General features: G+C 35.3%; 1 protein-coding gene across 4 annotated transcripts in view; it reads left to right on the forward strand.

The window, feature by feature from the left end:
* The window catches only part of HEATR5B (HEAT repeat containing 5B), a 108,143-nt gene that overhangs the window by 9,839 nt on the left and 75,420 nt on the right, over nucleotides 1–22,884 (forward strand). For all 4 annotated transcript variants that reach the window (XM_002914827.4, XM_034659660.1, XM_034659658.1 and 1 more), the window contains exons 5-17: nucleotides 830–979; nucleotides 4,419–4,590; nucleotides 6,007–6,164; nucleotides 7,123–7,372; nucleotides 10,903–11,058; nucleotides 11,560–11,810; nucleotides 13,617–13,728; nucleotides 15,240–15,392; nucleotides 16,432–16,531; nucleotides 16,845–16,954; nucleotides 18,075–18,238; nucleotides 18,886–19,061; nucleotides 22,443–22,548. In XM_002914827.4, the coding sequence (XP_002914873.2) occupies nucleotides 830–979; nucleotides 4,419–4,590; nucleotides 6,007–6,164; nucleotides 7,123–7,372; nucleotides 10,903–11,058; nucleotides 11,560–11,810; nucleotides 13,617–13,728; nucleotides 15,240–15,392; nucleotides 16,432–16,531; nucleotides 16,845–16,954; nucleotides 18,075–18,238; nucleotides 18,886–19,061; nucleotides 22,443–22,548 (2,058 nt within the window). The remainder of the gene's footprint in view (nucleotides 1–829; nucleotides 980–4,418; nucleotides 4,591–6,006; nucleotides 6,165–7,122; nucleotides 7,373–10,902; nucleotides 11,059–11,559; nucleotides 11,811–13,616; nucleotides 13,729–15,239; nucleotides 15,393–16,431; nucleotides 16,532–16,844; nucleotides 16,955–18,074; nucleotides 18,239–18,885; nucleotides 19,062–22,442; nucleotides 22,549–22,884) is intronic.

The raw sequence follows: 22,884 nt of genomic DNA on the forward strand, positions 1-22,884 counted from the left end.
CCATCTATGAAAAGCCTACAGCAAATATCATTCTCAATGGGGAAAAGCTGGAAGCCTTTCCCTTAAGATCAGGAACACGACGAGGATTCCCACTCTCGCCATTATTATTCAACATAGTACTAGAAGTCCTTGCAACAGCAATCAGACGACAAAAAGGTATCAAATGTATCCAGATCGGCAAAGAAGGAGTCAAAATGTCTCTCTTCGCAGATGACGTGATACTCTATATGGAGAACCCAAATAATCCACCCCCAAACTACTAGAAGTTATACGGAATTCAGTAATGTGGCGGGATACAAAATCAATGCTCAGAAATCAGTTGCATTTCTATACACGAACAATGAGACTGAAGAAAGAGAAATTCGGGAATCCATTCCATTTACAATAGCACCAACATACGTTATCTCGGAGTTAACTTAACCAGAGACGTAAAGGATCTATATTCTAGAAACTACAAATCACTCTTGAAAGACATTGAAGAAGACACAAAAAAATGGAAAACTATTCCATGCTCATGAATCTGAAATTGTTTTCATGTTCTCATTAAGTTGTACCTCATGTTGTGGAAACAGTAAAATATGTTTTCTTGTGGTAACCTGATTTCTCAGCAAGACATTATTTAATTGAGGTTAATAATTATTCTTCCCTTTCAGGTACTTCCTAGGATACTTAATTTTATTTTATTTTTCATTACTTACTGTTTACAGCCTAAAGGTAAGACTGTGAGACTATGAAGCCCAGAAAACTTTTGTATTTTGGTATGTTCTTGTTTAAATATGGAACTTGTTTTACAACATAGTTTTTAGTTTTGATTTATGTTCACGTCTAGTCTCAAGGACGAAGTGAGATCTTAATGAGCCTACAGAAAGTTCTGAATGGACTGGGAGGTGCAGCAGCGTCCTCTCATCGTGATATTTACAAGAATGCCAGGTCCCTCTTGACTGACAGGTCGATGGCTGTTCGATGTGCAGTTGCCAAGGTTAGTACTTAGCTGATTTATAATGCTGTTCCTTCTCCTGCTTCCTCTTAAACAGTGACTTTTTTTTTCTTTTAAAGTTTTAAAATGTGATAGCATACTTTGTGTTCCCATGGATTAGTTTCAGTTTGTAGAATTATATACAGTGGAATCATGTAGTATGTGCTCTCTTTGGTCTGGCTTCTTTTACTCAGCATAATTATCTTGAGATTCATCTATATTGTTAAATGTATCACTATTCGTTTCTTTTCATTGCTGAGTGGTATGTCATTGTGTGGATGTACCACAATTTGTTTATTCCTTCCCCTGTTAAGGACATTTGAATTGCTTCCAGTTCAGGCTATTAGAAAAAAAGCTCTGAGCATCTATGTACAAGTTTTTGTGTGGACATATGCATTACTATGGGTAAATACCTAGGAGTGGAATAATGGGATTGTATGATAGATTTATGTTTAACTTTTTTAAAAAAATTGCTGAACTATTTTCCAGAGTGCTTGTACCATTTTACATTTCCACCAGCAACGTATGAGATTTCTAATTCCTCCACATCCTCATTTGGTATTGTCAGTCTTACTCATTTTGGCCATTCTAATAGATATGTACTCACATCTCATTGTAGCTTTAGTTTATATTTCTCTAATAACTAATGATGAGCATATTTTCACGTACTCATTACCATCCTTATCTTTGATGAAGAATCTATTAAAATCTTTTGCATGTTGTTTTATTGAGTTGTTTTCTTATTGAGTTTTGATAGTACTATATAGGGTTTTTATATATTTCTTTATCAGATACACGATTTACAAATACTTATTCTCAGCTGTGTCCTGTCTTTTCATTCTCTAAATAGTGCCTTTCTAAGGGAAAGAAGGGAAGTTTTGAATTTTGTCAAAGTCCAGCTTACCACTTTTTATTATATAGACTGTGCTGCTAGTATTGTACCTAAGAAAACTTTTCCTAACTGAAGGTTTCTCTTATGTTTCCTTCTAGAAGTTTTACAGTTTTATACTTAGATATATGATGCATTTTGAGTTAATTTTTAAATATGGTACAAGATATGAATCAAAGTTCTTTCTTTTCTTGTGTGTGTGCATGTATATTCACTTGTTCCAGCATCACATTGAAAACGCTATCTTTTCTTCACCTAAATTGCCTTTGCACCTTTGTTGAAAGTTGGTTGTTCATATGTGTATGGGTCTATTTTTGGACTCTGTTATGTTCCATTGATCTATCTTGATGTCCATAACACTGTCTTAATTACTGTACCTTCATAATAAGTCTTGAAACCAGGTAGTGTTAACTTTCCAACTTTGTTCTTTTTCAAAATCGTATTCTAGGCTCTTTGCATTTCCATATGAATTTTAGAATAAATTTATCAATTTCTAGAAGAACATCATGCTGGAATTCTGATTCATGCTGGTATTTTACAATGACTCTATAGATCAATTTGGGAAGAGTTGACATCTTAACAATATTAAGTCAACTAACCTTTGAACATGTTGTATCTCTCCATTTATTTAGGTCTTATTTGTTTTCCCTTAGCAGCATTTTGTGGTTTCCAATTATAGGTCTTGGACATCTTTTGTCAGATTTATCCCTAAGTATTTCATATTTTCAATGCAATTTTAAATGGTATTGATTTTTAAAATTTTAAGTTTTTTTATTTTTATTTTTTTTTAAGATTTTATTTATTTATTTGACAGAGATAGAGACAGCCAGGGAGAGAGGGAACACAAGCAGGGGGAGTGGGAGAGGAAGAAGCAGGCTCTTGGTGGAGGAGCCTGATGTGGGGCTCGATCCCATAACGCCGGGATCACGCCCAGAGCCGAAGGCAGACGCTTAACCGCTGTGCCACCCAGGCGCCCCTAAAATTTTAAGTTCTAATTGTTCATTGCTAACACAGAAATACAATTGATTTTTTTATATTGATCTTGTATCTGCTAATGTTGTTAAATGACTTATAAGTTCTATCAGCTCTTTTAACAGATTCCATCAGATGTTCTATAAAAACAATCATGTTGTCCAAGAATAAAGACAGTTTTACTTCTTTTCCAATATGGATACCTTTTGCTCTGGCTAAATCCTTCAATACAGTGTTGAATTAAAAACATGAGAGCAGACATGCTTGTCTTATTCAAGATGTTTAAGGAGAAAACGTTCAGTCCTTTGCCATTTAGTGTTAAGTGTTGGTTTTTCTTGATGACTTTTATCAAGTTGAGAAAGCACCCTTATATTCCTAGCTTGCTAAGAGGTTTTATGAGGAATGGATGTTGGATTTTGTCGTGCCTTTTGTTTTATATTTGATTTCTTGTGTTGTTTTTGTTGTTGCTGTTTTCTAATTATGTTTACTTTAAGATAATCATAGATTTACATGCAATTATAAGAAGTAATATAGAGATGTCTTTATAAACTTTTACCCAGTTCATCCCAATTGTAATATCTTGCAAAAGTATAATACTATATTATAACTAGTATAATAGTGTTGACATTAACATAGTCCATTGATCTTGTTTAGTTTTCCCCAGTTTTTCTTGTATACAAATTCAATTTTAAGATTTATCTATTTATTTGAGCGAGAAAGAGAGTGCTCACATGAGCGAGCACATGGGGGAAGGGCAGAGGGAAAGAATCTCAAGCAGACTCCCTGATGAGCAAGGAGCTGGTCATGGGGCTCCATCCCACAACATGCCCCAAGATTATGACCTGAGGCAAAACCAAGGGTCAGATGCTTAACTGACTGAGCTGCCCAGGCACCCTTACAAATTGAATTTAAAAAATCAATACTGGGCTACTTAGGTTATCTGTTTCTTCTTTAGTGAGTTGTCTATTTCATTTAAGTTGTCAGATTTATTGGCATAAAGTTGTTTATGATATTCTCTCTGTTCTTTTAGTATATATTGAATCTGTAGTGATGTGACCTCTCTCATTCCTAGTTTTGGTAATTGGTGTCTTTTCTCTTTCCTTTGTCTGGCTAGAGATTTATCAAATTTATTAGTCATCTCAGAGAAGCAGCTTTGGGTTTTATTTCTATTCTTTTTCAGTTTTCTATTTCAGCTCTGTTATCTTTATTATTCTCTTTTCTCCCCTGCTTACTTTGTGCTAAATACGTCATCAGTTTCTTAAGGTAAAAGCTGAGGTTATTGATTTGAGATCTTTCTTCTTTCTAATTTAGGAGTTTAGTGTTAAATGTCTTCTCCTAAGTACTGAAAACACTCTGGAGGCTGTAAGCTGGTGCAATTGTAGGGTTAAGTTTGTTTTCCATCTCTTAAGGATCGCTATCCTTCATTGCCTGATGTCCAGTGTCTTGAAAACTGTTCTTTCGTATATTTTAATTTTTTGGTTATTTTAGGAGAGAGAGAGTAAATCTGATTTTCATTACTATATCTCTGGAAGTGGAAGTTCTAGGATGTAATTAATTTACTTTTTTTTTTTTTAATTCCAGTGTCTACTAGAACTACAGAATGAAGCTGTGTTCATGTGGACTGCTGAATTGGAAAATATTGCCACTCACTGCTTTAAGGCTTTGGAAAACTCAAATTATGGGGTTCGAGTGGCAGTGTCTAAACTCTTAGGAACAGTCATGGCTACAGCGTTGATGCCAAAACAAGCAACAGGTATCATTTGCCAATCCCTGATGTAGACTGTAACAGATACTTGAAGGCATATGAAATATATCTAAATGAGTTATTTGTTATAGGCAAGTCATTTGAAAGATTTAAATAGTTAAGTGTCTGTCTGCTTTTTCAGGAAATAGAACTACCCAAATGGCATTTTCCTTGATAAAGACAAGATATTTTTTTATGGTTATAATGTACAAGATAATATATATCAAGTATAGTGGATATATAAGCAAGTAAGATTTATGAAATGGTTTTGTATAATCTTCAAGGGACTGGAATCTGGTACTTTATATGCTTCCTTACTTTCAATCTCTGATGAGTATTATTTTACTTTTTTTTTTTTTTTTGGACCATTACTGTAAGCAGAATCAGAGACATTTGTCATGTAACTTCTGCTGTGCCTTACGTTTCCATAGAAATGCCTCGGTGAGGGTTGTGAGTGGACCCTGAGGGAGCCCAGCCACATGTGCTACTGTCCCCATCCCTACTCCAGGTCTATGTAGTAGGAGAATCAGATGTTACAGATTCAAGTCCTAGCTCTTATGTTAATTAGCTTTGAGCTAATTTGAGCTAATAAAACCCTTTGAGCTTTAGTCTTTGTCTTCAATCTGCGCGATTAGATGATGATGACAGGTAATGTTTATTAAGTGCTATGTGCCAGGCACTGAATTCAGCATATAACTGAATTGTTTTATTTAATCCTCACAAAAGCCCAAGGTATTATAAGTACTGTTACTATTCCTACTTATAAACAAGGAAATTGAGGCTTACAGGGATTGTGTAATTTGTGGTCTAAGTGTTCTGTTAAGTGTCAGAGCTGAAATTCAAACCCAGGCAGCCAAATTCCAAAGTCTACATACTTAATCATGAGCTTTATGCCTCTCCTACAGACTTTTTGTGAGGATTATGTTTGCAGCTGTATGTGAAAGGACTTCCTAAACTATGAAGCTCTCTACAAGAGAATGGCAATTCTGCTGTCCAGTGACATTTTAATCTATTGCTAACTGTTGTCTAGAAAGCATGGACTTGACAAAGTTTCTTTGAGTCTGCTCCGTTGGGAGTGAGGGCTGTGATCCGTTAGCAGTGTCTGCTGTGGGTGTGCTTTGCTCTTGTTGTGTTATGTGTACCAGGGTTAACGTTATTAGAGTGCGTTTGGCATAGATTTAGTGAATTGCTTTTAATTTCTAGCTCCTTCCATTTTTCCTAGCATTTTTTGCTTCAAGATTGAATTTACTTTAACAAGTACAATTGTAAATTTAAAGACTGTAATAAAATGAAAGGACCCTATCTTTGTAGTAGTTTAAGGATCCTTGAAAATAATTTCTTGAGTTTTAAGCTAGATTTATTAGAAAATGTTATCCAACTAATAACAAAATAGTTTACTTATGAATTTACTTTTCTTCTTGAAAGTAATGCGCCAGAACGTGAAGCGAGCGACATTTGATGAAGTCTTAGAACTCATGGCCACAGGATTTCTACGTGGAGGGTCAGGTTTTTTAAAGAGTGGTGGAGAGATGTTAAAAGTCGGAGGGTCTGTTAATCGTGAAGTGAGAGTTGGAGTTACACAGGTTTGTAATGGATACATATGAAAGAATTCTGTTCGCATTGCTGGTGAAATCTCATGGAAGACTCTTAGTACACACAGATTTTTAATATTGTCTGTTTTTTCCCCAAAATATTTATTTTACCAAATGAATGAATTACATTCAAATTCCAAATTACACTTATATGGAAGGATAGATTCTTAATGATGTGTAAATAAGCGTTTGTCTGCTATATTTATATAAGTATACAACATCTTCCCAGACTTTATTTGGCAGAAAATCAGATGTAAAATAATTCAGTTTTAATTGAAATTGTATTCAGATAGCTTGAGGCATTTAGATTTTAATGTTCACTAATGACCCTGTAGCTAATCATATTGGTTAATACTTTGATTGAATTTATCATTAATGAGTAATCACCAATGTAATTATGAAACTAATCCTGACTTGGAATTAAAATCGCAAAATAATGATTAAACAAATAAGGTGTTATGGTTAATGATCTAAGAATAATTAATACATAATAAGATAAAATGTTTCTTTGTGGTCTTAGTCAAAATCACTCTAACACTACATTGTTCCTGAAACAAGTGTAAAGTAGAAGTAAACCATTTTTATCTTACAGTCACAAGCAGGGGTTTCTAGTCGTAGGTCAATGTTTATTTAGGATGTGAGGGTTTTCTTATTCCTATAACCTATTACCTTCCTCATCATCGGGATGAATTCAGCTCTCCTTCCCTCTCTCCCTACTGTCTTTTTGCATTCTTCAGGAAGCTACTAAGAACAGTTTTTAGCCAAAGATACTTCCATCAGTAATTCCTATGCTAGAAGTACTAAAAATGTCTCAAGTATTAAATTTTCTCAACCTGAATCTCAAATATAATTTTATTTTTCATGCTGTGATCATTTATTTTTGTAGTTGCTTTATCAGTAATATCAATTCTTTTATGTAATTTATCTGAAGTTATATCTTTATTTATAGGCATATGTTGTTTTTGTAACTACATTGGGTGGTCAGTGGTTGGAGCGTAGCTTCGCTACATTCTTGTCCCACGTACTTGATCTGGTTTCCCATCCTCGGGCGACGCAAACACATGTAGAGGCTGTTTACTCAAGACGATGTGTCTCCTTTATCCTAAGAGCTACCGTGGGCAGTTTGCTAGGTGAAAAAGCCCAGATTGCAGCTGCCAAAGAAATATGCCAAGCTATTGGAAAACAAATGAAAGCAGTAGGTAAGAATTGGTATCGATGTGTATTGTTGATTTCTGTAGTCATTTAGCTTTATGTTATTATTCTTAATAAATACTAATCTGATTAGTTCATGTTGTTCTGGACTGTGTTTTCATAGTCACTTTTATTGAGTACTTTTATTTGTTATTAAAACCACGTAATTACAGTGACATAGAATTTTTATGTTGAGAAATTGTTCTTTCTGATAGCTGAGTAATATTCCATTGTATATATGGACCACAACTTCTTATTCCAGTCATCTCTTGAAGGGCATCTTGGCTCCTTCCACGATTTAGCTATTGTGGACAATGCTTCTATGAACATTGGGGTGCATATGGCCCTTCTCTTCACTACATCTGTATCTTTGGGGTAAATACCCAGTAGTGCAATGGCTGGATCATAGGGTAGCTCAATTTTTTAACTTTTTAAGGGACCTCCACACTGTTTTCCAGAGTGGCCATACCAACTTGGCGATGGGTAGTAAGGAGGGCACGTATTGCATGGTGCACTGGGTGTTATACGCAACTAATGAATCATCGAACTTTACATCAAAAATAAATAAATAAAAATTTTAAAAAAAGAATTTTTAAAGATTTGAGGAGCATGTTTGAAAGGTTAGGTTTTCTGTTTCATTTCTAGTACCTGGTATTGATGTTCTAGCTTTCCTGGTATGCTACAGTATATTGCTTTGCTATCTTTAAGGAACAACCTATTGTAATTTTTTTGCTTGAGCCTTTTGTTTTATAAACACATGTTTGTTTGTTTGTTTTCCTTTTGTTAATAGGCTTAATATGAAGACTTAGATAGGAACAATTACAGGTGGTTATTAGCCCACTGTAGGATATAATGTGAAACCTCAGTAATTCAGAATTAAAAGAAATGTCCATTTTATAAATTTTTCAGTTTAACAAGTAGTTATTGAGTATCTAGGATTGCAAAGCAGTAAGTCGGTATTTGAATAATGAGTGAGATAAAAGTTCCTGCCTTCTGGAACTTGCAATCCAATCAGGGAACTAAACAAGGTAAAATATACATTCTGTAGGACACTTCAGTTTTCTTAACCCTAATCAGGCAAATTATATTGCCTAATAGTGGTCTTTAGAAATAAGAATTTAATGGGGTGCTTGGGTGGTTCATTCAATTAAGCATCCTACTCTTGATTTCGGCTCAGGTCATGATCTCAGGATTGTGGGAGCCCCTACATTGGGCTCTGCACTCAGCGGGGAGTCTGAGATTCTCTCCCTCTGCCCTTCTCCCATTTGCTTTCTCTCTCTCTCTCTGTCAAATAAATAAATAAATCTTAAAAAGAAGAAATAAGAATTTAATGAATAGAGAATAATCAGTAATTTATATTTGAAGAATATATATTAAATATTTTTTAAATCAGTAAAAGTAAATTCACAAATGGTTATAGTTTTCTTTGTTTATAATATCTTACTTAGCATACCATTTTTATTTTTTTATTTAAAAATTTTTATTTAAATTTTAGTTAACATATAGTGCAATATTGGTTTTAGAAGTAGAATTCAGTGATTTATTACTTACATGCAACACCTAGTGCTCATCACAACAAGAGCCCTCCTTAATACCTATCACCCCTCAACCCATCCCCCACCCACTATCTTCCATCACCCCTCAGTTTGTTCTGTATTGTTGAAAGTCTCTTATGATTTGTTTCCCTCTCTCCTTTTTTTACCCCCTTCCCATGTGTTTATCTGTTTTTTTCTTAAATTCCACATATGAGTGAGATCATATGGTGTTTGTCTTTCTCTGACTGACTTATTTCACTTAGCATAATACACTCTAGCTCCATCCACATCAAGCAAACCATTTTTTTATTTTTTAAAGATGTTTATATATTTATTTGAGAAAGGGAGAAAATGCACGTTGGGAGGAAGAGCAGAGGGAGAGAAACAAGCAGACACTGCGATTAGCGCGGAGCCCATCATGGGGCTCAGTCCCATGACCCTGAGATCATGACCCAAGCTGAAATCAAGAGTTGGTTGCCTAACCAACTGAGCCACCCAGGTGCCCCAAGCAAAACATTTTTAAATGCAGGGTTAACTGAAGGTTCTGAATGGTGAGTTAAAGGGTATTTAAATTAATGAGGCATTGTTCTTTAGTTATATTAAAATAGTAATCTGTCCGAGGTTCACAACATGAAAAATATTTGTAAAATGGTGTATTGAAGAACTGTTTAAGTACCAGAAACACTGTGCCAGATTGTGGGAATTAAATAGTGAACCAGACATAGATAGTACCTGGTCAAGGTTTAGCAATCAAAAGATAGAGTTCATCCATTTCCAAGTCTAGAAATAGCTAAAAATAAAAAGGTCCATAATAAAAATTACAGTCTGTAATGTATTAATCTTTTATTATGTATATTTTTATAATCTTCTTAAAATTTAAATTCAGTTAATTAATGTATAGCATATTATTAGTTTCAGAGGTAGAGTTCAGTGATTCATCAGTTGTATATAACACCCAGTGCTCATTACATCAAGTGCCCTTCTAATGCCCATCTCCCAGTTACCCCATCCCCCCACTCACCTCCCCTCCAGCAACCCTCAGTTTGTTCCCTATAGTTAAGAGTCTCATGGTTTGTCTCTCTCTCTGATTTCATCTTATAGTCTATTAATATATGAAAATGCAAAAAAGGTAAGGAAGTTTTACTGTCATGGAAGGGTTATTAATCTTAAGGTCATAGATTAGCCATTTGATTTTTTAAAAAATCTTAAAAACAGAATTAAAAACAGTGCTATCCATCTGGGATTTATGGGTCGAATATATTCTCAATTAGTAATTTGACAAGGACACTTTAGTTGTCTCGTGTTAAATACATTTCAGTCCTGTTGAAAGGTCAGGGAAGGGGGCAGCAAAGCTAATGGGAACTTTGAGGAACATCTCAATAAGAAATTCTAAAGCCAGTTTCCTTATAGATCTGCTTTCTGGTCAGTAATTTGACAGTGTTGCTATCAATATATTGCAGCACTTGAGGTAGCAACGATAGTAATGAAGTAACAATAATGGCTGCTGACATTGACCGCATGTGTATTGTGGGCAGCGTTGTGCTCTATTCTTTATGTGAATTGATTTTTTAATCACCACAGTACTTTGAGATAGTCCCTTAACCCTCTCAGCAGATGGAGAACTTGAGACTTGGGTTAGTGGAGTGTCTTTCCCAGTGTCATGTAGCTGACGTGACTGGTGGAGTTGGGATTGGAATCCAGGTGCCTCTCTGGGGAGCCAGTGCTTCTGTACACTGTGGCTTGCTAAAGTTGGGTGTATTCCTGGAAGCAGGCAAAATACCTCTGTGTATTTCAGTACTGTTATGATGTCATTAAACAGTGTTTTAAGTCACTTCAGTGTTTAGTTACACAGGTGTTCTGCTAAGAAGTAATTACATACAGGATTTTAACACCCAGACGTGAACTGGTTGAAATGTTGGTATACATATGTCAATTGTATAAATCAAAAAAATTATGCCACAATTTAATTCACCCACATCAAACACATGATTATGTGTTTCCAGAAGCAGTAGTGAATGATACTAGTGGTGAAAACAAATCTGGAGCAGCAGACATCGCAGCAAGCCAGCATGTGATGGTCTGTGCCCTCCAAGAGCTTGGGAGCCTGGTGCAGAGCCTGAATGCTACTGCATCCCCTCTTATTCAGGAAGCATCTATAGGTATGATAATTCACTTATCTGCTGGAATTCTTTTTACCATTTAAAAAAAAAGTCCTAAGTGTGATTGATAATTTAACTTCTGATTAGTTGCTTGCCATTACAATTAGTAGTTTTTCAGATCATTTGTTAAAAGTTGGGTTTTATTTAAGTTAAGATTCACTGGGTTTGTGAATGTTGAATAAATAGTGGAATAAAGTTTGGGGAGACAGAAGAGTCGTGGTAGTTTGTTTCTAATAATTGGCTGACATTTGTTGAATACATATTTAATTTTTATATCAACATTTATATATTTTTTGAATATAATTATACTATGTTTTTTGTAGAAAATGTTCCTTTGAAATTCTCTACTATTTCTGAGATTATGTGTTTTTGGCAAAGTTCTGAAAGTATTTGGGTAAAACCATAATGATTATGATTTTAATCATTGTGTTACACATATTCTTCTAGTTCATGAAATCATTTGACTTCATAAAGAGCCCTTTTTTGTGTATTTCTCTATAGGACTTTTGGAAACTGTGACTTCAGTGCTTCTTCATCCAAGTATGGCTGCCCGGCTTGCCGCAGCCTGGTGTTTGCGCTGTGTGGCCGTGGCATTACCATTCCAGCTGACACCATTTCTAGACAGGTGTGCAGAACGGCTCAACAACTTGAAAACGTCCCCAGAAGCTGTTAGCGGATACAGCTTTGCAATGGCTGCTTTGTTAGGTGGAGTTCATCAGTGTCCGTTGGGCATTCCTCATGCCAAGGGAAAGGTATGACAGAGACCAGGAAATTATAAGTGCTGTCATGTGGGCTTTAGTCTTTCTCGGAACACCTTCTGTGTTTAATGTTGAGCTGGGTGATCAAACAACAGTTGTACTATAGTAATGTAAAATAGAGTGTTCTGCCAATATGGAGTTGACAAACCCTAATTAAAATTTGATATTTAATTTTGCATAGGAATAGTAGATTTTGTCTGGGTATAGTATCATTTTATTTTAGAGGAAAAAAAGACCCTTATGGTAATTATGTAGAAATCAGAGGGGTTTTTTTTTCAGCTTTTAGAGATAAAAATTCATATTGTTGTATTCAAAGAAGTCAGGAGACTATGTTATTGCATTTACCGTTTTGATAATAATAATAGTTGAATGGTTTTTATGAGTCAGTTCTTTTTTCTTTCTCTTTCTACTATACCTACTAATACTATTATGGTTTTTTCCCCAAGAATATTAAGTGTTTATGTAAATATTATTTGCAACTTTACATATGTAGATTGGGGCTAGGTTTTTAACTTCTTATTCTTTCTGGGACATCAGGCCCAGATCCTTGTTCTTAAGAGTTCCATAGACGAACCATGACAGACTGTGGACTCCAGGAAACAAACTGAGGGTTTTAGAGGGGAGAGGGTGAGGGGTTTGGGTTAGCCCGGTGATGGGTATTAAGGAGGGCATGTATTGCGTGGAGCACTGGGTGTTATATGCAAACAATGAATCATGGAACACTACATCAAAAACTAACGATGTACTGTATGATTAAAAAAAAAAAAAAAGAGTTCCATAGCTACTGCTTAAATCTCGGCTTCCATCTCCTTTTGTTGTTCAATTGCCTCCTCTCTGATTATCCTGCCTGCAGTCTTTCTCCCATCTCCCCACACCTCTTTCATGTTTCACATTAGCTCCGAGACCCTTTGGGACTACCCAGTGCCCAGAGAATAAATCTAATCCCCTCTGTCTGGTAAACTGGCACCTCTGCAGTTTGCCTTCATTCTACCCATCCATTCTCATTTCCCTCTGCTCTACTTAGACTAGTCATCTTGCTTCCTTCCTATGTCTTTTTCAGCCTTCATGCCATTATTCACACATTAGAATCTCGTCCCCCTTCTTGGTCATGTGTACCAAACTGATCCATTTGTTTAGAGGCCCAATTCGAGTGCCATTTCTTTCGTGCAATCTCCTCAGAGCTACTCCATCTTGGATAACCTCCCCTTTGCAGACCAAACTACATCTGTCTTACTGTTTTGTCATTTAATCATGTGCTGCTTATTACTTGCCGTTTTCCCTCTGACTTCTCTAAGACTGTAAGTCTTAGCTTAATGGCAGAAACATAATGGGAGTTCAACAAATCTCTGAATATAGGAGAATAGTACTACCAATAATAGCGTTTATGAAATGGTTACATGAACCAGCACTCTTCTGAGTGCTTTGCTGTATTAACTTATTTAATCCTAGCTGGAGTGAGGTTGGCATTCCTATTATTCCTATTTTACCAATGAGGGAACTGAGGCAGCGAAGTTAACTTATCCCAGGTCAGAAAGCCGGGAAATGACAAAGCTAGGATATGAACCCAGGCAGTCTGGCTCTGGAGCTCTCTCTTAACCGCTGTGCTGTGTGGGGCCTCCTCAGAGACAGCTGTGCAATCAGAATTAAGTAGGTCTTGATGTTGCCTCTTTTAAAACATGTTACCAGCAGCAACAAAAAAGGACAACTTCTTTTTTTAACTAAGCATACTAGGTATGTATATTCTTATTTAATTTTTTTAACTTGTTTCAGTTAAAATCCAATTCTAAACTTCTCTTGCAGATGGTAGTTAGTATTGCTGAAGATCTCTTACGAACTGCTGCCCAAAATAGCAGGCTGTCTTTACAGCGCACCCAAGCTGGATGGCTTTTACTTGGAGCACTTATGACTTTAGGTATAGTCATATTTGAGTAGGATCTTGTCTAACTGTATAACTGTCAGTAGACGGTAAAGAAAATTTAATTTAAAAGTATTAAACTTCACATTTTAGACTTTGAATGACATGATAAAATTGGTGAAGTTGTTTTTCCTCTTATTTGGGAGTAGATTCCTATTTTTGGTAATTTCTGCTTAAGTGCATTTAATGAGAAAATTGTTAACAAAGCTTCACCTTTACTATCAGAAAAGCCCTCGTCTAACTAATTGGTTTAGTGTTAACCGAATGATGAGAGTACTGGGGCACATTCCATCCCCAGAGTGACGTGAGTGACATGATTTTGGTTCATGATTTTGGTAGGGTTATAAGGTCACATTTAAATGATCTTGTTGGTGCTGCTTTTCTGGGGTTACCTGTCTGTGTTTCACTATCCTAAGTGCTATGACAAATCTGAGATGCAGGCAAAGTTTAGCACTGTACACAGAACAGAAAGACATGCTGTCATGGAGATGAGATGTGTCTACTTTTTAGGTCACATATTCAGCTTCTGCTGTGAGAAAGGGTGTGTATGTGTGTGTGCTACAGAGTCACTCACCACTTCTACCTTCTGGAAGTTATACTTTGACCTGGTTTTCTAAGGAAAATAAAAAGTGCTAATTTCTCCAGAAATTTATGTTAAATATGTAAAATGATATGTGAAAGGAATTTCTTAGCAATGTAAATTCTTAGTTCTAAAGATACTGCTCCTCTATAAAACAAAATTAGCCATATCCATTGCCCCCCCCCAAATGGAGGAATATATAGATGTGTGTGTGTGGGACTGGGGGTCTATGTTTATATACATATGTATTTATAGAAAAGATACAATACGATGTGTCCCAGATGTATTTCATTATTGATAATGCGTGATCCAATGTTCTGAATATAGTTGGGTAATTTCTTTTAAAGTACTTTTTATGGATTTATGTTTGGCTGCTAAAAATATTGCTACTTTGTAGGTGAGTTTTATTATGCTTTAATAGAGAGGTTAAGAAACATTTTCAGGTGGGGGAGGAGGAAGTGGAGGACGACGGTCAAAAGGTATATCCTTGCAGTTCTGAGCTAAGTACAGGGATGTGGCATGCGGCACGGTGGCTCCAGAAAACACTCCTGTGTGACAGACAGGAGAGCTGATAAGAGAGTCAATCCTGAGAGTTGGCGTCACAAGAAGAAAATTAAAAAAAAATTTTTTTTCATTTTATTGTGTCTATATGAGATGATGAATGTTGGCTGCACCTGTCGTGGTACTCATTTTACAATTATTTGTAACCCAAACCATCATGCTGCACATTTTAAACTTATACAGTGATGTGTGTCAATCATTTCTCAAACTGGAAAATAAAAGACACATATTTACTATTACAGATAAAGATAGAGTGAAACGATAGGTATTGTTAAAGCCTGTGTGGGGGTCTTTGACTTTTGTTTGTAATATATGTTTTATATATATGGTTATGTGTATGGTTTCACATTCTTGTTTTCTCCAATAGGACCATCTGTTGTTCGTTATCATCTGCCCAAGATGTTGTTACTGTGGAGAAATGTTTTTCCCCGTTCTTTAAAGGAATTGGAGGCCGAGAAGGCCCGAGGCGATTCTTTTACCTGGCAGGTAACATTGGAAGGTCGTGCCGGAGCTTTATGTGGTAAGAACTGAAAGGATTGTACTCTCAGAATATTATTTTATTACTAAAATATTTGTGAAGGGAAGGAAAATCACTACAAATTTTTATTTTAATGTGTAATGATAAATTCATAGACTTGTAGATTTAAAAAGAAACTTTTTAAATAACCTGTGCCGGTTTGCTAATTTTGCAATGGTAATGAAGCTGAGACTCTGAAAAGGAGGTTAGCATTAGTGGTAAGATGAGAGTCGGAGCCCAGGCCTTTGATTGCCGGTTATTGCAGTTGTCCACCTGTCAGAGGCGCACTGGCCACCACATAAACAGCCCAGTCGGTATTCAAAGGAAGAAGAAACTCAGGATCTCCAAGGTTACTGAGTTGACAGTAAGTCTTTTCATAATGGACAGACAGCTAGCATTATCAAATCTGCAAATGTTGATGCATTTTTTCCAGACATCAGTGTTACAAAAATTATGAAAAAAGTTGTTTTTATATAGAAGTCAGCAACTTACAGGAAATGCTCAAGTTTGGTTTCCTTTGAGAACTAAAATTATACTGGGTGACTCTGTTCTTTTTTGGTTTATCTCAGAGTGAAAAATCCTTCTTTTTCCAAATTGTGGGAAAGAGACATACACTAAAGCATAAGGGCGGCAGGGCAAGGGGCCTGTTTTGTTCCCACACATCTAAGAGCTGTTTTTGTCTTAGTTCTGTAGCTAAAGAGGCAGCAAAGATGCTCCTTCTCACGGAGCTATTTTGTGCACTCTTGGTTCTGTCCTGAAACCGCTTTCTTTGTAGTTATCTGAATTTAGTGATGTTACAAGACCTTTGATTTCCCACTCACAGAAATCTCCTAACAAATATCTTCCCTCCCTCCACCTTTCTTCCAGCCTTTTCTAATGATCTTTCTCTGTAGTTGCAGTTAGTTCTTCTTTTGATTTGACCTGATTTCAGAACCTTGTATTTTATAATAATGGAGAATTATAGGTATCTTTATATAATTCTATAATTTTTTTATTTTCACAAAAGCTAGCCTAAATCTGTTATTTTAAAAATTTTATCTAGCAATGAGGAGTTTCGTTGCACATTGCCCTGAGCTCCTAACTGAAGATGTGATTAGAAAATTGATGACCCCTATTGAATGTGCCATGACTATGATGTCACAGTAAGTAAGCAATTATGGCAAGTTAACATCCAATTTTACATATTTATAAATAGTCATGTTTTGTGATTCCCTCTAATATCATATACGAAACATATAAAACTTTACTGTTTTAAAATGACTTTAAAAATTATAGTAATGGTATTGATCGAAATAAAATTGTATTTTATAGTGTTCCAGTAAAGGCCACGGAATAAACTAAAATGAAAATGTTATATTCGCCAATGTATTTTGACAGTTCGTCGATACACTGTTGAAAATGCTTTAAGTAACACTTATTCTAGTGCTGATACCAGCTATACTTTTGATATTTTAGCATTCCATCTGTAATTAAAGCCCATGGAGCTCACCTGAAAGCCAGTGCTGCAATGGTCCGTTTAAGACTTTACGATATCTTGGCTTTGTTACCTCCAAAAACTTACGAAGGTAAATAAAATTTACGGTATCTAATAAAAATTTTTCAGTATACCTTTCCAGTTCTTCGCGGTATTATAGAGTTCTGACCAAGACTCTCCCCTGACTTTGCAGAGGAAGACAACCATTTTACTTTTCTTTATATAGAGTAGCTAACACTTGTTGAGCACTTACTGTGTTCTGGGTCTGTTCTAATCCCTTTACATGCATTACCCCCTTTGACTCTAAGCACAACTCTGTGAGGTAATGCAGCTGTATTTTATGAACCGTGGGTACAGAGAGGTAAGGTAACTTGCCCAAGTCTGAGATCTAGTAAGTGGCAGAGCTTGGATTCAAACCCAGCTGGTTCAGCTTTAAAGTCTATGCTTTTATTTATTTATTTATTTAAAGATTTTTATTTATTTATTTGAGAGAGAGAGCACAAGCGGGAGAGAGTCAGAGGGAGAAGCACACTCCCTGCTGAGTGGGGAGCCCCATCTGGGGCTGGATCCCAGGACCCCAGGATCATGACCTGAGCTGAAGGCAGATGCTTAACCGACTGAGCCACCCAGGCGCTCCTCTGTGCTTTTAATTACTATCTTAAACTGCTTCATCGGTATTATAACATAGACAATAATTTAGGAATCTTAACAGAGAATTATAATGTACTTTGCAGATATCAAATATTATATAAAATGCTAATATTAAAATAAGCTATTGATTTGTCTTCAGTTCAGCCACGCCCAAGAATTCTCATGTGCTCTGGTTCAGTGTTTGCACATCATTGGGTAATTAATAATAATAATTGTGTCATAGTTAATATATTTAAATAGATCTTTAAAGCATTAAAATATATTTAATATATTTAAATTTATTAAGTTTAAATGTGAATATTTAGTATAGATATATATTTGAGCAGTCTTGTTACTTTAAATAATTTGGGCTAAAAGGCATAATACAATAATAAAAAATAAAATATCATTATTGTGTGTTAAAACTAGCATTAAAATATTTAATATAGATTTTTTAAAAGAAGAGAACAAGGACTTAATTATTTTATCCCTGTAGAACATGTTGCTTCTTTTTGTGGGCAATGATTGTAATTTTCATAAAAATTATTCTTTCTTGTCTGATCTGATGTTCTGTTTTTTAGGATCTTTCAACGCGCTTCTTAGAGAACTGGTAGCAGAATTCACTTTGACTGACAATTCAGCCAACACAACTACTTCCCTCCTCAGATCCCTCTGCCATTATGATGACAGTGTTCTTCTAGGTTCCTGGCTTCAAGAAACTGACCATAAATCAATTGAAGACCAGGTAGCAAACCATACAGGGAATTGAAATACAACTGAATCAAAAGCAGTGGTGTTGATGAGCACTGAGTGTTATATGCAGCTAATGAATCATTGAGCACTACATCAAAAACTAATGATGTACTATATGTTGGCTAACTAAACATAATGAAAAAATAAAAAAAACAAAAGCAGTGGTGTTATTATATGTTGTCTTTTAAAATATTGCAGACTAAAGTTTAATTTTATTTTGGCTTTCTTAGACATTTAAAGATAGCTTCCTGATGGTAGATAATTAGTGAAAAAAGGTAAATTTCTTGCATTCTTTTAAAAAAAAGAGTTACTAAAGCTTCTTTTAATGAGTTTCTTGGGGGTTTAAGTTACATTTTAAGGTGGGCAGTATAAAAATGTTTTAGAATGAATAAGCATTTTCTTAAAATTATACAAGGTGTTACTGATGGCTTGTTTCATGGCCAGATCGTATTTTTATCTGTTTAAAAATTTTCAGATTCAATCATTCTTGTGGTTTTTTTTGTTGGAAATTTTCAGATTCAGTCATTCTTGGTTTTTTTGTTGATATTGTTACCTTTTTTCCTTCCTCTCATTCTGTTCTTCATGCCTAATACTCCCTCAAGTAAATTTTGAATGATTTTTATGTCACTCTTTTCATAGCTCCAGCCGAACAGTGCGTCTGGAAGTGGGGCTCTGGAGCATGATCCGTCCTCCATTTACTTACGAATACCTGCTGGAGAAGCTGTGCCTGGTCCTCTTCCTCTTGGGGTTTCAGTCATTGATGCTTCTGTAGCTCTTTTTGGTGTAGTGTTTCCTCATGTTTCTTATAAACACCGGTTAGTATAAAGTCAATTGGGTAATTTTAGTTAAATATTAATTATACCAGAGGAGTGGTGGGTAGCGGGATAGGTTAAGGAGGTGATGGGGATCAAGGAGTGTGCTTGTTGTGAGGAGCACCGGGTATTGTGTGAAGGTGTTGAATCACTACATCGTACTCCTGAAACGAACACTACACTGTATGTTAACTAACTGGAATTTAAATAAAAACTTTAAAAATAAATAAAATTAAAAAATTTTAAAGTATTTAACATAAATAAAGTTATCTATCAGGAAATATATATAAATTATATTCAAACAATAGATTTTCCCATCCCAGTTACCTGCAATAAGGTGATTTACTACTTAAATAATAGGCTTATAGATTCAATAACATAAGTGACACAAACATAATGGGAAAAAATTGCATGAAAATTCCACATAATTTGAAACTGTTCTTAAGATCTGGCTCTGTGTACTAGTGTCTGGTACCATTGTGTTGTGGACTGTGTCTTAAACAGCAAGATTTTCATTTCAGTAGTTCATTTGCCAGTTCATAAGTAGGTTTTCACTATATCTTTAGTGAGGAACATCAATTTGAGAAGTGTTTTTTTGTTACTGAAGAAGTTAATGAGTGAGAAGTCTACTCTCTAATGTTTGTCATTCAGTTTGAGTCTGGAACTTGGGAAACTAAAATAACTGGTTGTTTTTCTAATAGGAGCATTTTGGTTTGCTGTATTTTTGTACACAGATACTCTCCCTAACTTTAGTAGGCATTTTGTCTATTTATGGTGGTTTTCTCAAAAGGAAGAGTGAAAGTGAATTAGTGTAAGACACTCACAGGTAACTTGTTAAACAAAATATGCTTTTAGGGGCCCTTGGCTGGCTCAGTCAGTGGAGTGTGTGATTTGATTCTGGGGCTGTGAGATCAAGCCCCATGTTGGGTGTAGAAATTACTTAAAGGTAAAAAAAGCTTTTAAAAATATATATTCATTCATTCATTCATTCGTTTTTAAAGATTTTATTTTCAAGGAATCTTTATACCCAACGTGGGGCTCGAACTCACAACCCCAAGGTCAAGAGTCACATGTTCTTCCGACTGAGCAAGCCAGGCGCCTCCCCACCCAAAAATAAAAAATATATGCTTTTAAAACATTGTTATATTGGCATATAAAATATAATACAAATATAAAGGATAACATAAATGTTACCTTTAAAAATATGTAGTGTAGGTTACTTGATTAATTGCTTTTTAGTTTGAGAAGAAAAATTTCAGTGTGAAATTTCACTTCACCCAGATATCTTTAAGAATATTTGGTTGCCACATAAATGTTGAAGAACATTAAAGGTGAAAGAATCTCCTAAAGCATCTAATTTAATGTCCTTGTATTAAATCTGAGGAAATCCAGGGCCAAGAATTTGTGGTTTGCCCAAAGTTATATAGCTAGTTATGAGAGCTATAATTAGAGTCCAGGATTCTCTTAAATATATATATATTTTTTAGATTTTTTATTTATTCGACAGAGATAGAGACAGCCAGCGAGAGAGGGAACACAAGCAGGGGGAGTGGGAGAGGAAGAAGCAGGCTCATAGCGGAAGAGCCTGATGTGGGGCTCGATCCCGTAACGCCGGGATCACGCCCTGAGCCGAAGGCAGACGCTTAACCGCTGTGCCACCCAGGCACCCCAGGATTCTCTTAAATATTAAATCACTTTTGTACAAGGTGAACTATTAATAAATACATTCTGTTAAAAATATGATAACTGAAATATCCAATGATGGAGGAATGACTAAATCAATTATGGAAAGTCAACAGGCTAGAATATTTTATACGTGGGACAATGTTTTGATATCAGAACATACTCTTTATACAATGTTAAATGAAAAAAATAAAAGGTAAGAAATGATCCCAGTTTGGTATTTAAAAATACATAAAAATGTGCATGTGTATACCAATACATATGTGTATGCGAATACATAAGAAAAAACCTGAAAGGAAATAACTGTACCTGAGGGTAAGAGTAGTTATTTCTGGTTAGTAACTTTTTGTTAGTAGTCTTCAAATTAAGTGAAATGAATATTTTATTTTTTTTCTTTTTCTCTTTTTATTATGTTTAGTTAGGCACTGTAAATATTTTATAATAACATTTTTTAAATAACTCGTTTTAAAGGTTATGTACTTGAGTTCAGTTATAGGTAAATGATGCTTAACAGTAGTGTTGGAGATGTGTCTCTCTTTTTACGTGTGTGCTTGAAAAAGTAGTGTGAATGATGCCCTGCTTCCTCATCCATAGAAGATGTGGTTCTATGTCAGAACAAGTGTTAAAGTAGTCAGTTTTAGCCCCCGGTAACTCTGACTGGAGTTCCTGCTGGAGACTAGATGATTTCTTCCTCTGTGGTTTTGAAGAATGCTTTGACCTGAGACCTATGGGCTATTATACATTGAGCTTAAATCTTTATAGAGACCTTACAGAGATACTGATTTCCTACTTTAGTTCATAGTGATTTTAGTACTAAATCCAACTTCCTGGCATTCCTGTGCCCATCCCATTTATTTTTAGAATCTGAAATGATCTCATTCTATCAGAATAGTCTCAAATGGCTGTGAGGGTTTATTTTTTGCTGCCTCATTTAAATAATTTGAAATAATAAAAATCACTTCAAATTTTCTACATTAACAAAAAATGACCAAAGCTAAATCTTTTTAAAAATCTCCCAGTTAGCTTCTGAGAATAGGACATGAGGTACTATTTTCTTCCATGTGAGAGTATTTTAAAAGAAGAAAAAAATTATGCCACATTTTAAAATTTCCAACTTAAAAATCTTCTACACAGATGCATAATTAATGATTGTTATTCTATTTATGAAACCTCGAGTGCCTACTATATGCCAGGCACTTTGTTAGATGCTGGGGTTAATGTTAGAGAACACTGAAATTATGACCTTATTTTGTTAATTAAAACTTAATATTTAGTCACTCACTTTGTTCCAGTTAAAAACCACATGTCCCGGGATAAGTTCAGGAGGAGGAGATCTGGTTTGAACCAGTTGCAGGAATGAAATAGAAATGAAACAGCATGGGGGCGCCTGGGTGGCACAGCGGTTAAGCGTCTGCCTTCGGCTCAGGGCGTGATCCTGGCGTTATGGGATCGAGCCCCACATCAGGCTCTTCCGCTATGAGCCTGCTTCTTCCTCTCCCATCCCCCTGCTTCTGTTCCCTCTCTCGCTGGCTGTCTCTATCTCTGTTGAATAAATAAATAAAATCTTTAAAAAAAAAAAAAAAAGAAATGAAACAGCATGGGACATTATTTGTTACACCCTTAGCTGTTGCTCTTATTTGTTTCCTGAGCCATATTTGAATAAAAAGTATTGCTAATGTTATCTTTGTTCTGTGTTTATAGATTACAAATGTTGGATCACTTTGCTGAATGTGTTAAACAAGCCAAAGGTGTCCGCCAGCAGGCTGTGCAGCTTAATATTTTTACTGCCGTTCTTAGTGCACTAAAGGTATTTACTTTTAAGACATAAGTATTCTGACCTAAGATTTTAATTAATGCCTTTAATAAGACAGGTGTATCTAGACCGTTATGATGATCATATGTGTATCACTTGATAACTGTGTTTTTATATTAGTTTAAATAATTAGAAGCTGTTAGACTCATTGTAATTAAATAAGTGTTTTATATTTTAATAATATTAAAGTTCATGTTTCGATGTGACCTTTCAGATTTTACAAGTGCTAGTAAGTTCTTTCAGAATTTTCAAAGATGTCTAATGCAATCTGATATTCTACCGAAGGTTAACCAGATAAAGCTTAAGTTCAATTTGTGGTTTAGACCATAA

This window comes from Ailuropoda melanoleuca, chromosome 4 (genome assembly GCF_002007445.2).
Source record: "Ailuropoda melanoleuca isolate Jingjing chromosome 4, ASM200744v2, whole genome shotgun sequence".
Taxonomy (NCBI): Eukaryota; Metazoa; Chordata; class Mammalia; order Carnivora; family Ursidae; genus Ailuropoda; species Ailuropoda melanoleuca.